Source organism: Prinia subflava, chromosome 13 (assembly GCF_021018805.1).
Source record: "Prinia subflava isolate CZ2003 ecotype Zambia chromosome 13, Cam_Psub_1.2, whole genome shotgun sequence".
NCBI classification, from domain to species: domain Eukaryota; kingdom Metazoa; phylum Chordata; class Aves; order Passeriformes; family Cisticolidae; genus Prinia; species Prinia subflava.
Window position 1 is genome coordinate 7,771,760 of NC_086259.1, and position 12,443 is coordinate 7,784,202.

Consider the following 12,443-nt stretch of genomic DNA (forward strand, 5'->3'; position numbering starts at 1 on the left):
TATTACAAAATGTAAAACTGAAGTCATACCTAGGATAAATACCAGATTTATAAGAGGTTTAAAACCAACACACCCTGAGTATCACAAACGTACTTAATTCTCAGTTCAATAAAATATTGGAATATCAATTTATTAAAAAGTTACGTGAACTGTACATACATAAACTGCAATATAGCTGAAAAATCTGAAATATATAATTTTAAAGGAAAATCATTTATTTCTGAAAATATTTAAAATATTGCATTTCTGGCAGCAAACTCAAAAGAAGTGCTCTGGAATGGGTGCAGTCTCTCTGTGCATTTGTCTTCAAGGCATGAAACACATCTGCTTTCTGATTTCTCACAGCACAATCTTGTGACCACTTTCTTTCTGACTTGTAGAGACAGAATTCGATTTCCAAGCACAGGAGTAGAATTTTAACAGGAAATGCTATGGTCCTTGTTGGTGCAGACAACACACTTTCCGAGAGTCCACGGCACCTTGGAAATCTGCTAGCCATCCTGCATAAAACTGCATCAGATTGTGCTCACAAGTTATAGAATAAGTCTTTGATTGATAATTTTTCTGTTTATTTCCGCCAAGGCCACTGAAAATACGAAGGCCTTTTCATCTGAAAGGTTAGCATACATGTCAACTTCTTTTTCTTGTTTCTCTGTAGAAGAAAAAAAGGTCACTATTAGAGGCTTTTTCCATTATTCACAGTTAAGGCAAGTTAAACAGAAATTAGTAACTTATGTGAAGTAGTGGAATTGAAGTTAGACAATCAGCTCCTATGCACAGAGGGAGTGAGAAAGAGGAGGAAGTAACAGAGGCACACAAAGGTGCTGGAAGAGACACAGAATGAGTCAGCCAAAAGCATGACTGAATTTTTCTTCTTTAATGAAGAAGGAAGAATGAGTCGTTAACATAAAGATAAACAAGTATTCAAGTGTTCCTTCAAGTTTTTTTGGTTCTAGTGGTTTGGGTTTTTTTCTTTTACATAACCACCTCCCATCCAAGAAAACAAAGTTATTTTACAATATTCTCATTAAACACGAGATTTGCCCCCTTACTTTACAACTACATGAAAGAAACCCAAGAGTTTACTGACAGTGTCAAAGGCCAAAGAGCAGATACTTGGATGAAGTCAGGCTCCAAATTTATCATCATGCACATTTCTGGACTTTCTACACTGCAGTTTCCATCTTATCCCAGCTGTAGAACATTGCTAATACCTCACTGAGCAAGTAGAAGCCCCTGAGTTCCCTGTGCTGATGTTGGCTTGCTTCAATGCCACAGACACACAACGGGAAGCCATCAAAAAGTTTCCATACTGCAGGGCTCAAATAAACTATGTTACACTACAAAAATTCATAAAATAACACCATTTGAGAAATATCACTTTCATGAATATCACCTCCTCCAGATCATGACTAGTTCTATCCCAGTGTAGCTAGCCACAGGTAGCTAACACAAATTGTTAAGAAAATAATGCCAACAAAGGAACAGTTTTGTCAGCAAAAGATCAGGCTTGTAGATAGAAGGAAGAGAGAAACACATTCAGAGCTTTCAGCTGTGCAACTCCATCTCTAATCCAGGTTCCACAGTGGCCTGGGCTCAGTTACAATCACAACACAGGGCTCACCTGAGAGACCCCTCTGTCTCACTAACACAGTCACACACCCTGGCAACTGCTCCACCAACACACCTAAACTAGCATGGGAAAGCCAAAGAAAAGGCAGCACTGGAAAGTAACAGAAAGCACAACCAGGAAAATAGATCCCAGTGTCTCATAGCTCCACCTACCCACCTGGATATCCTTCAGTGGGTTCACATTCATAACAATGGTTTTAGATTTGGCATCACATTTGTGTTACAGCTAGAGAGAACTCCAGCAGACTGCCTTCCACTGAAATCAGTGCTCATGTTCCACAACTAAGTGGGAGAAGCTCCAAAATCCTTTACTGTGTTCTCACATAACACTGATACAGAAACACAGAAATCAGCTTTTTGCTGACTTCCTGGCTAAGCAAGGCAATATCCTCTAGTGTATTGAGTTTGAGAGTGAGTTTCACTGCCAGTCCTACTCCACAGTTTCAGACAAATCAGCTTCTGTATGTACACTCTGGGTTGTTCCACTTCCTCCCTCTCACCACTGAAAAATTAACAATGCTGGGAGTTGTTCTGAGCACAGACACTACACACACTGGTTATTCCACATTAACCTTTTCTATTTTCATATCTAAGATCCACCCCTTGTTTCATACTTCCTGATCCAAACGACTCCAGCCACAACTTGAACATATCAGCACCCAGCAAAATTAAAAATACTCCCCCTGCACTGCGCCCTGGTTGCTGTTAACAGACTGTGGACTTCTTAGTTCCCCTTTCTCCCTGTCCTCCCAGATCAGCCTTATTCTGAGACTTCAGCTCACTGAAGTCTTGATATCAAAGAGTATGAGGGGTTAACACAGGTGTGCAAGCCTCATGCACTCTCAGGACAATTGTAGTTCTCAGCAGTAACAAGTGAAGAGCTCACACCTGCATGACATTTCAACATACACTACTCCTAGGATAAGGAGTGTGGCTAGACCACAGCTTCCACACACACTCTGAAAACTTTCCATTTCAGTCTTATCTGAGAGTAGTTTTGACTCATTTCTCTATTATGAGCAAAAGAAAATTGGTATTGTGCTGCTACAAGACAGTAAGACATTAAAAACTAAGGGGGTTTGCTATACAACAATGGGGCTATTTAGGCAAAAATAGCTTTTCTGCATCACGTCTCTTGCATCCCCAGATCCCCTGCAACCTCCTTATACTGCAGCCCTTAAAACAGTGATTATGTATAAATCACATATGGACCTCCCCCTTCACAAATTTGTATGGATTCATTTCTCAAGATAGCAAGTTACTTCAAACTGGCACATTGGGCAAGCAAATGTGTGAGTAATGCAGCTGGAAATTACTGAAAAAAGGAACCTTGCATCAAGAAAATGCATTCAGCTTAAGTTTTATCAGGATACTGAAATGTATGTATATACCTTTATGAAGATTTGGCTTCCTAAGTAACAAGTCTGCTTTAGCCAGTCTATTTCTCTTACTGAGACTTGCTGGCAACCTCTTTCAGAATAACCAATACCACCTCCTCCAGTATGTAAGGGGTTTTGTTTAATACAATCAGGGTTAGTACCCAGATAACAAGGAAACCTGGGAACCAGTCTAGATGTGCGTCAGTCCCACACAGTAAAACGAAGAACACACCCCCACAACAAAATCAGAGACAAATTATTATGGAGCGTTTGTGTTTTCAAAATACATTGAGGTACATCTGACAAAGAAATTAAATTACAATTTTGACAAGCCAAGGCTGCAGGGATAAGTTCCTATTTTCCAGGGTCATCACATGGCTCTGAAACATGTGATAGGATAATTTTCTGGGTCCCAGTACTGCCATATCCCCTCAATCTACATCTGCTTCCTCTTTCCTCCCCCTCCATTCCTTCTTGCTAAATCTGTAGGAAAAAATAGCTTGTTTTAAAAAGTCTTTTTGCTTATTCTATTCTTCTTAATTGCTGCAGCTCTTTGCTCTAATGTGAGCCAGTCACGAAGGACACAAAAGAACCAGTCAAAGGCACAGACATAACTGGGAACAAGCACACTGTGTATGGAATTGCATGACAAGCAAGGAAGCAAAGCTACAGATGTCACCGGGGTCTTTAGGAAGGAAATTTTCACAGCTGGCTGGTCTTCAAATGTACAGATAATCTGTTCTTCCATGTTAATACAACTGAGGTGTTCTCTGTCTGCCTGTTTTGCCATCTACAAATGCATTAGGAACCAAATATTTAAACACCCACACAAGCAGTGGCTTCTTTTCCAGTCTTTGGGGCAACAGCACAACCTCTAGTGGCAAGTAACACATACCCAAAATATCCTGAGACATACAACAGGCAAGGAAATAAGATACTGGCATCGTGCACTCCAGAGCTGACTTTCAACACACACAGACTGCTGCAAGGACTAGCAGCTACTCACACAAAAACCACCTTAACTGTGGCAGAATTACAGCTCTTAATATACACAAACAACACTATCAAGCAGCAGATGTGGTAAAGGAATAATATTTCTAAAATTCCCGCTAATTACTCCACACATAGTTTCAATTTTGAAAGCAACTTGAAAAGGGAGAGGTCAGTGTTAACTTGTTTTAGTAATTACTTACAAAAGGATGAGTTCCCAGCTGAATTTATTTTTATAACCATGACAGCTTATATATAATTTTTTTCTTCATCTGCCTGTAGACCATCACAGTGGTCTACACACACTACAGTCTGACATAACCAGAAGTAAGAAAATAATCTAAGCCTACCTACTCCTGAACAATAAGATGAGCTGCACTGGGGCAATGACAATGACAAATTGGTGTGAGCCAAATCCCTGCACAAGGGCTGAGGAAGAAACAGCCATCACAAGATTAGGGAAAAGGGATGGTAAAAACAGCACAAGATGAAGGCAATCTTATCAAGTAAGACTGAACTTTAAGAAATCACCAAAACAAGGCACACCACGCACACTCTTATGCCAAAATCCCATTATATCCAGATATCCAGTCCTCCACCTCAAAGCACTGCAGTATTGCCACACTTTAGAGTTTGCAGCAAGAGGTTAGAAACATTCAGCCTGGTTTTGGATAGGAAAACATGTTCTCTAAATATCCCTCCTGCTGTCAAATTCTTACTTTCTGGAAACTATAAAACATGTCTTAAGAAAATGGATCTTTTCCTTTGGTTGCTTTCCTCTTTGTCAGGGGACAGGAAAGAAGATTCACTTTTAGAGGGCAACCTAAGCAGCTTGCTGGAATTTTAAAACCAAGGCTGTTTGTGAACTAGACTGGCAGTTAAATGCCTAGAAAGGATCCTAAAGCTACCAGAAAAACTCCAGCTTGGGTCAGTAACAAATAGGGAAGCTACAGTAAGTCATATGCAGTAGTGAAGAGATTGGATACTACAAAGTGCATTTCTATTATAGTAGAACAATTGCCATCTGGAAAATATATACACAAATCAAATGCCACCTCCTCTTCCTACACTGAAAGTACTAAAAACCCCCCAACAAATCCAAATTTATACTTGGTTTTTACATGAAAGAAACATTAAGAAACAGATTTGTATTAAACAGCAGAGATATCAAAATTGGTTTTGAGAAGTCAGAAATTAAAGGAATTTTCAACATGGATTAACAGGGGTTGGTTTTTTTTGGGTAAGATGAAAAGGAAGAAATAATTCCATGTCTGAGTTATGCCACATGATATACTTCAAGAGTTTTAGGAATAATATCTGCTGAATACTTGTATGAAGTCTTGTTAATTCCCCTTTTATCTGCCTTCCAACCTTCTGAAACCCCTGCTAAGTTTTGGATTCCTAATTCAGGTCTAAAATTACTATTTCCAAAAACACAGCTAGCAGATGCAATGTCAATAGGTTCTTAAAACAAGAGGAACCCTAAGTGACTTACATTCTTGAGGGGTTCTAGAATTACTCCAGCTATGTAACAGCCTCTTTACTGTATAATGATTAAAAACAGCAGGTCACCAAGGAATCTTAACAGGCAAGGAGGCACTCCTTCCCCCAGAAACATGGGGCCAAAATTCAGGTCACAATACTGTTTCGAGATGCCCTTTTTACTTTGGCCCTTCAAAAGGTTTCAAGAAACTTTTTGAGTAATCCAGTCATTCCAATCCCCTCTCTGAGAACAGGTATCATTATATGGTTTATCCTTAGGATACAGAGCAGCAGCACCTCAACAAGAAAAACCCCCAAAAACCCCCACCACAACGCCCCCCAAAAAAACAAACAAAAAACCCCACCAAAAACCAAAATAAAAAACCTACTTAACAATTCAGTCTAATGGCTTCCAACCTACATGTTGAAACTTGATACAGTGGCTAAAAATACAGATTTAGATCTTTGCAGTTAGTTTCATCAGACACCGAAACATAAAACCAGAGGTCTCTACACATGCAAATCAGTCCCTTCCTCACATTAAGGTATCAGGTACTGGCTGAACTAGTCTAGTTAAATAGTTTGAATAGTATAAAGGTTTACTGATTAAAAAAGATACAAACAGAGAATCCAACAAACAGATTTCTCCAGCTCTCATACCTCTTTCTTCCTCGTGCTTTTTCGCTGAGGCACTCTTGGGTCTTCCTCTTCCTCGTCTGCTATGATCTGAATGGCTGTTAGACCTGGATCTCTTTCGGTTTTCTAAATCTTTACTTACTGCAGAATTTATCTTCTCTCGCTTAACTCTCTCTGTCCGCCTCCTTTTGGCCTCACTCTTGTTTTCTGTGCAAATGAACAGAAATGCCATGATCCAGGACTGTCTTCACCTTTGTTCTTAGTTTACTCTTAATGCTGACCCCACCCTACCAACCTTTTCCCTTAAAGTGGTCAGATGCCTACACCTTTACAGAACAATTGCATCTGCACGATATCCATGCAGAAATTAAGGTGCCAGATCCAGAAGGATGCTTCACTTCTTGATTCTAAGGATCAATCCTTTAATTACTTCAAAAGCATTTTGCAGGACGAGATGTTTGCTGGTACACAAGCAGCTGTTTCCCAAATAAGATGGGAACACAAACTGCACACATCACAGCCTTTAAGACATCCCATTGTATCTGCTCCACTAGCAAGAGTTTATCATACAGCAAACACAACAGCACTTGGGCTTCTTATGATATTAACAATGAAATTATTGCTGCTGCTCAGACAAACTGAATGCTGAGTCAATGGTTCTGTCAGGAAATGCCAAAAAACACAGTGTGCATGTCCCACCACATCCAACCTGAGACAAGGCCTCCTCATGCTCATGGTGTACAGGTGTACTGTTTTCCTAAACACCAAAGTCACTCAAGGAAAGGAGTATTTACATGAGTTTTATCTGGAAGTAAGAATTAATGAGCTTGGGTACCAAATATAGTACAGTTAACACAGCACACCCATGGATTAGCTGCACATTTGAAGGGCTGCAGCACCACCCTACAGTAGCTGTACTGCTGAAAATACTGGAGCAACATTTTCTAAAAGATGTGGTTACCTCAGGAGCATACACAGACATACGCAGCCTCCTACTGTTTCTCTCTGGGGAACTGATTTCCTTTGGCTGCAGCTGTCCCATTAACCTTGTACAGACACAGGGTGCAAGCTGGACAGCAGGGTCCACTCTCCAATGCCACACAGAGCCTCTATTTCCCAGTGTCACAGCCAGGGTGAGGTAGCAGGGGAACCTCTTCAGCTCCACAGGGCCACCAAGCGCCAGCAGCCCAGGGCCATGTCCAGAAGGCTTTTGAGTACCTCCAAGGATGGAGACTCCACAGCCTCCTGGACAACCTTTGCCAGTGTTTGGTCACATTCACAGTAGGAAGCACTTTCCAGAGCTGCTTTCCAGCAGGATGGCCCCCAGCATATATTCAGCTTGCCTCCCCTGCTGCATTTCCTCTGAACAAAGCTGAATTATACAACCAGATTATGGCCTTCAGCTTTATTTGGTAACTGCTTTATCAAAAAAGTAGGAAGAGGAAAGAAAATTGACCAACATTTCCAATCTACCACAGACATTTCTTAATCTCCTCCACCTTTAAAGTTCAGTTGTCAGCATAAAGTCACTTATTTCCTCCAAGTGGTAACCTACACCTATCCTTCAAAACACTGATACAAAACATCAAATAGCTGGCTTCCATTTTGCAGGTCTGCTAGATCATTTTAAAAAGTTGATATTATAGATCAGATATTTGTTGGGTTTGGGTCAGGTTTTTTGGCATTTTTTAATATATATATTTCCTGTCACACTATTTTTCTGACTAATTCCTACTGCTGGAGGAAGTGATATAAATGAACACAAGGAGAATGCTATCCATGCCAGAAAGCACATTCAACTGACTTCTTACTGTGTCCATCAACAAAAGACACACAAGTTAGGCACAAAAAAAGCACTATTTAATTTAATCATGGAGAGAAAAGCAAGATCCACCCAGTTTTAGATTAAATATTATGACCAATTTTTTATTTTCAGAAAACCCAGCTTCTATCAGCGCGTGCTCTGAAATCAGATCCTTTTGGGACCTCTACACATTTAGCTTCAATGCATTAACACAAAGCATTCTGTAAGGGGTTACTTTGCATAGTGATCAATGTGTGCAGCTACAACACACACAGAATAAATGCCAACATCAGGAGTACAAAGAAAGACTGATAACACCAGCTTTCCTCCTCCCGCCAAAATTCAAGAAAAATTAACATATTCAAAGTCTACCATGCACAAATTCAAGGGAAATTGAACTGACAGCAGTCAATTTACACAGAGAAGTAAAACACTATCTCTTGCCTCCAGGAAATAAGGGCAAAGAACTGTTGCTCCCTTCTCCCTCTGTAAGTATTACCTGTGATGGGTGGTGATCTCTCAGAACGTTTAGCATGCAAGAGTTTTCGACTGATAAATATGTAGCCACAGGGACATGATTTACATGCAACAGGAACCTGGGAAAACAAAAGACAAAAATTTCAGATAATTTTAAATTATGATAAAACTCCTGTTCCATGAAAAAAACCCCACACTTAGGAACTCACATTTTGTTCTCAGAGATAACTCTTCAAACTCAGTCTGTACTGCAAACTACAGCCTGTCCTGTTACTGTATTTAAACATAATAAAACCAGATTCTGCTGTAAATCACTCTCCAAGCCTTTTCTTTATGCAGTTGTTAAAAATCAGGCCTGAAATGTACAGCTGTTGTGATTGCTTTGCACTACTTTTCCCCAGACTGACAGGAAGGGGGTGGGGGGAAGTAGAGAGCATTAAAGGAAGGCTGAATTAAAATAGAATTACAATTTCTCGTCAGAGCTCTCAAATATCAGCAGTCACATCAGTCAGACATTTCCAGTTTTGCTTCCTCTACTTGTAAAAAAAATAATTATGAGTTAAAACCGTCAGCACACTGTGAATGCATTCACTTTCAGCAGCATTTGAAAGCAGCTCCTTTAGAGAGGAGCAGCTTTAGAGGCACAATAGAGCCTGAAGCAAAACAGATGCATTTGTAGCACACTCTGCTCCAGCGCTGCAGACAAGGCCGGGTGGGTACAGAAGGACCTCGTTAATTCAAAATGCAAATAACCCAGCCCAGCCAGGCAAGAACTGACTGCAGGCCCAGCAGTTTGAGAGAATACAGTGCCCCTGATCAGCTAAGCAAATAGCAGCAGTATGCTCCCCCAGAAAATAACAATGTAAAACAAGAAATGACACATTTCATATGAAAAATAACAAATATCCACTCAGAGCAATTTTTAAAAAGCAGCACTGATAAATTAAGAAACTCATTACCCCAGTGCCAAGATCTCTTGAGATCTTTTAGAGCAGTGAGAAATACACCATGTTGCTTTGATTAAGTTTAAGACTGAAAACACAAATCAAAGCAAGTTTAGGCAGAGATCTGGAAGAGATTAAACAGCACAAATTAAATTGGAGTCATGCTGAAGCATGATAGTGGGGGGAAAAAGGCAGGAGGTAATTTCTCAAATGTAATTCTTTGAGACAGGTCACTACAAGTTTGCCAATGCCCACTGAAACAAACAGGAACACAGAACCACAACTGCCTCCTCAATTTAACCAGACATGGAGAAAAACCAAGTTCCAAAGTTCCACTGACTCAAAAAACCCCTGCCAAATTAGTAGGTGAATTTGTAAAGGAGAACTTAACTGCTACTCAGAATACACTAATTATTTTGCTTTCTGTAGCGCATCTGAACCCCTGCATTTCACCCTACAAAAAGCTTACAGATAGACTTTTTGATACAGGTTTTGCAGAACTAGAGATTTTAACTCCCTTTATGGAGACACTGACATAATAAAAACGAGTCCAATAGAGGTTTCTTGAACTTTAAAGGTCAGAATTTAGCAGACTCGTGTGCACGTTTGTCTCCTTGTTCATATGTAAGTGTAACAGCACAAAAGCCCCGCTATCTGGCAGATAATTTGTGTGTGTTCTTAAGGCGATAAAGAGTTCCAGCTAAATCCATTCCTGAACACTTGAGTCTCTCCAATAATTACCTTTCCAGGCTTGGCCCAAACAACAACAACAAAAAAACCCCCCACTTTGGCAAAGCCACCCAAGGGGATTGGAACAGAGTCAGTATTTTTAACGAACTCAGCAGTGTTGAACAGAACAATACTGCTCTGGTGTTACAGGTTTGTGCACCATTTCAGGGTGGGGGGCCTGGGGGAAGGGGTTTATCACTGAAACCTATCAGTTATTCTTTGAAGACCCAAACTGGTAACACCCTGCAACATAATTAACACAAGAGAGTCCTAATTCACACTGTTTTAAGGTTTTCCTACAAAAAGGAAATTTTCTTCATACAAGACATTTTACCTGATGCTAAATTAGGAAGTGATAATTATTTCCGCAGATGGACTGCAACTGCTTCAGGCTCCCTAGTTTAATGGACCTGTGCTTTGATTGTGAAAATACTGAAATATGATATATTATCTAAATTACAACAGAAAAATGTTTTGAAGTCTAAGAAGTGTTACTCAATATTTTGCTCCAATAGTTGTGGTTGTCTAAATATTTCCATGCATGCCACTTCTACTGAAAAAATCAGAAACAAATGCTAAGCCCTTGCTTATGGAAGAATTTAAGAAAACACCAGTACATAACACAGTCAGTTAAGAATTATATGAGTTTCCTCAAACTCTGCAAAGGGTTGACCTGTACTGTAGGCCTTAGTTCCTTGCTCCCTCTCAAATATTTGGCAGTGGAAAACAAGGTCCTATGAGCAATGTGTGCAAGGGCAGGACATATAAGCACATAAAATCCATGTAAGCCACAGAAGAGTGCTAACAGAAAATCTACATTGACAAAAACTAAAACACATGATATGCATGTAAGTGCAGAACAAAGTGACAGTTTTCACATCAGCTTAAAAAGCCTACGTTTGCTTACTTATTGTTGTAGTTCGACATTCACTACATTTATTAAAAAAAAAAAAAAAAAACAAAAAAAACCCAAAAAAAACACCACCACGCTCATACATGACTTCTCCCTCGTTTTCGTTTCTCCTTTCACCAACTGAGTAACCAGAACTTGGCACACGATTTCTTTCTCAGAAATAGTATTTCAGTGACGTGCTTAACGTGCATTTGCAGTGGTCGATCTTGGTTAAAACATGAAAGGACGCCCACACACTGCTCAGCACTCCCGACTGTGCCAGGATGAGTAGGAATACTGTAAAAACTATGCAAGTCAGAACAAAAAATGTGGGCTTTTTTTTTAAAGCTATGCAAGCAGAGATAAATTATACGAGGCTATTTATTTTTTTGTAAGTATGGCTAAAGCAGGGGTGGGCTTTCCAGGGTCACAGAGCAGCGCGGATGTCCCCAGCAGTGCATGTGACAGGCGCTGCCCCCGGCCGAGCCCCACGGCCGCCGCGGCAGCGCCGGGCCATTGTTCGGAGCTCCGCTGGAAAGAACCCGCCAGCTTTCAATACTCACATCGTGCCCAGTAAACGAGACCAGCTCCCCACACGGCAGCGGTGCACGGCAGCTGCCGCTCGTGTGAGGGTGAGCAGCTCCATTTTGTGCACACAAGGAACCCGCAGTGGGACACGAACAGCTCCGCGGGCACTCGGCAGAAATCGCACCAAAGGGCTCGATTCCGCTGCCTCCGAACCACCCCGGGAGAAAACAACACCTCGGAGCCCTCTCCCGAGCACATCAGTCATCCAAAGGGCAAACTGCATTATATAAATCACCCGGTTCATTGTGTTCTTAACAGACCACACAGTTCCTAAACAACACCAGCACATACACAAGAGGTTCTGCAGTCGCGCAGAAACCCCTCAGCACAATGCAACTACTCCACTAGCCTGCCAGAGGGACGCGGTGTTCAACCCGCGTTCCATGCAGAAGCTGCAAAGACAACAAAAACCATTCAGTTCACACAGACACCGACTGGCAGCCGCCCGGAGCCGGTGTGCCCGCTCCGCAGCCCAGCGCTCCGCCGGCAGCCGCTCACCTGCTGGTCGCACTCGGGGCAGGACTTGGTGGCCATCTTCACTTTCTTGGCCCTACTGGAGGACATGCTCGCTGCTGCCGTGGCTGGGCTGACACGGCCGCGGCCGGAGCGCCCGCCCCGGGAGGAGCCGGCGGGAGGAGCGGGAGGAAGGAGGTGGAGAGAGGAGCCGGAGGGGGCGGCCAGAGGAGAGGTGGCGGGAGGAGCCGGTGGCGGGAGGCGGAGAGAGGAGAGTGAGGAGGTGCCCAGAGGAGAAGTGGCGGGAGGAGCCGGTGGCGGGAGGTGGAGAGAGGAGAGTGAGGAGGTGCCCAGAGGAGAGGTGGCGGGAGGAGCCGGTGGCGGGAGGTGGAGAGAGGAGAGTGAGGAGGTGCCCAGAGGAGAGGTGGCGGGAGGAG

At 42.0% G+C, this 12,443-nt stretch overlaps 1 protein-coding gene across 1 annotated transcript; it reads right to left on the minus strand.

Moving 5' to 3' along the window:
• Positions 1-114: 114 nt before the first annotated feature.
• C13H16orf87 (chromosome 13 C16orf87 homolog) lies at positions 115-12,238 on the minus strand. Its single transcript, XM_063410373.1, has 4 exons — positions 12,052-12,238; positions 8,423-8,519; positions 6,144-6,326; positions 115-652 (listed from the first exon to the last, which is right to left on the minus strand). Exons 1-4 carry the CDS (start codon positions 12,115-12,117, stop codon positions 534-536), a joined length of 465 nt encoding a protein of 154 aa, XP_063266443.1. The 5' UTR covers positions 12,118-12,238; the 3' UTR covers positions 115-533.
• Between the last annotated feature and the right edge of the window lie 205 nt (positions 12,239-12,443).

Coding starts and splice junctions, on each gene's coding strand:
- C13H16orf87 (XM_063410373.1), bottom strand. CDS start 12,117: ATGTCCTCCAGTAGGGCCAAGAAAGTGAAGATGGCCACCAAGTCCTGC. Junction 8,520..12,051: donor GCCCCGAGTGCGACCAGCAG/GTGAGCGGCTGC, acceptor TTGTTTTCCCAG/GTTCCTGTTGCATGTAAATC. Junction 653..6,143: donor AAAGCACGAGGAAGAAAGAG/GTATGAGAGCTG, acceptor TTTCTTCTACAG/AGAAACAAGAAAAAGAAGTT.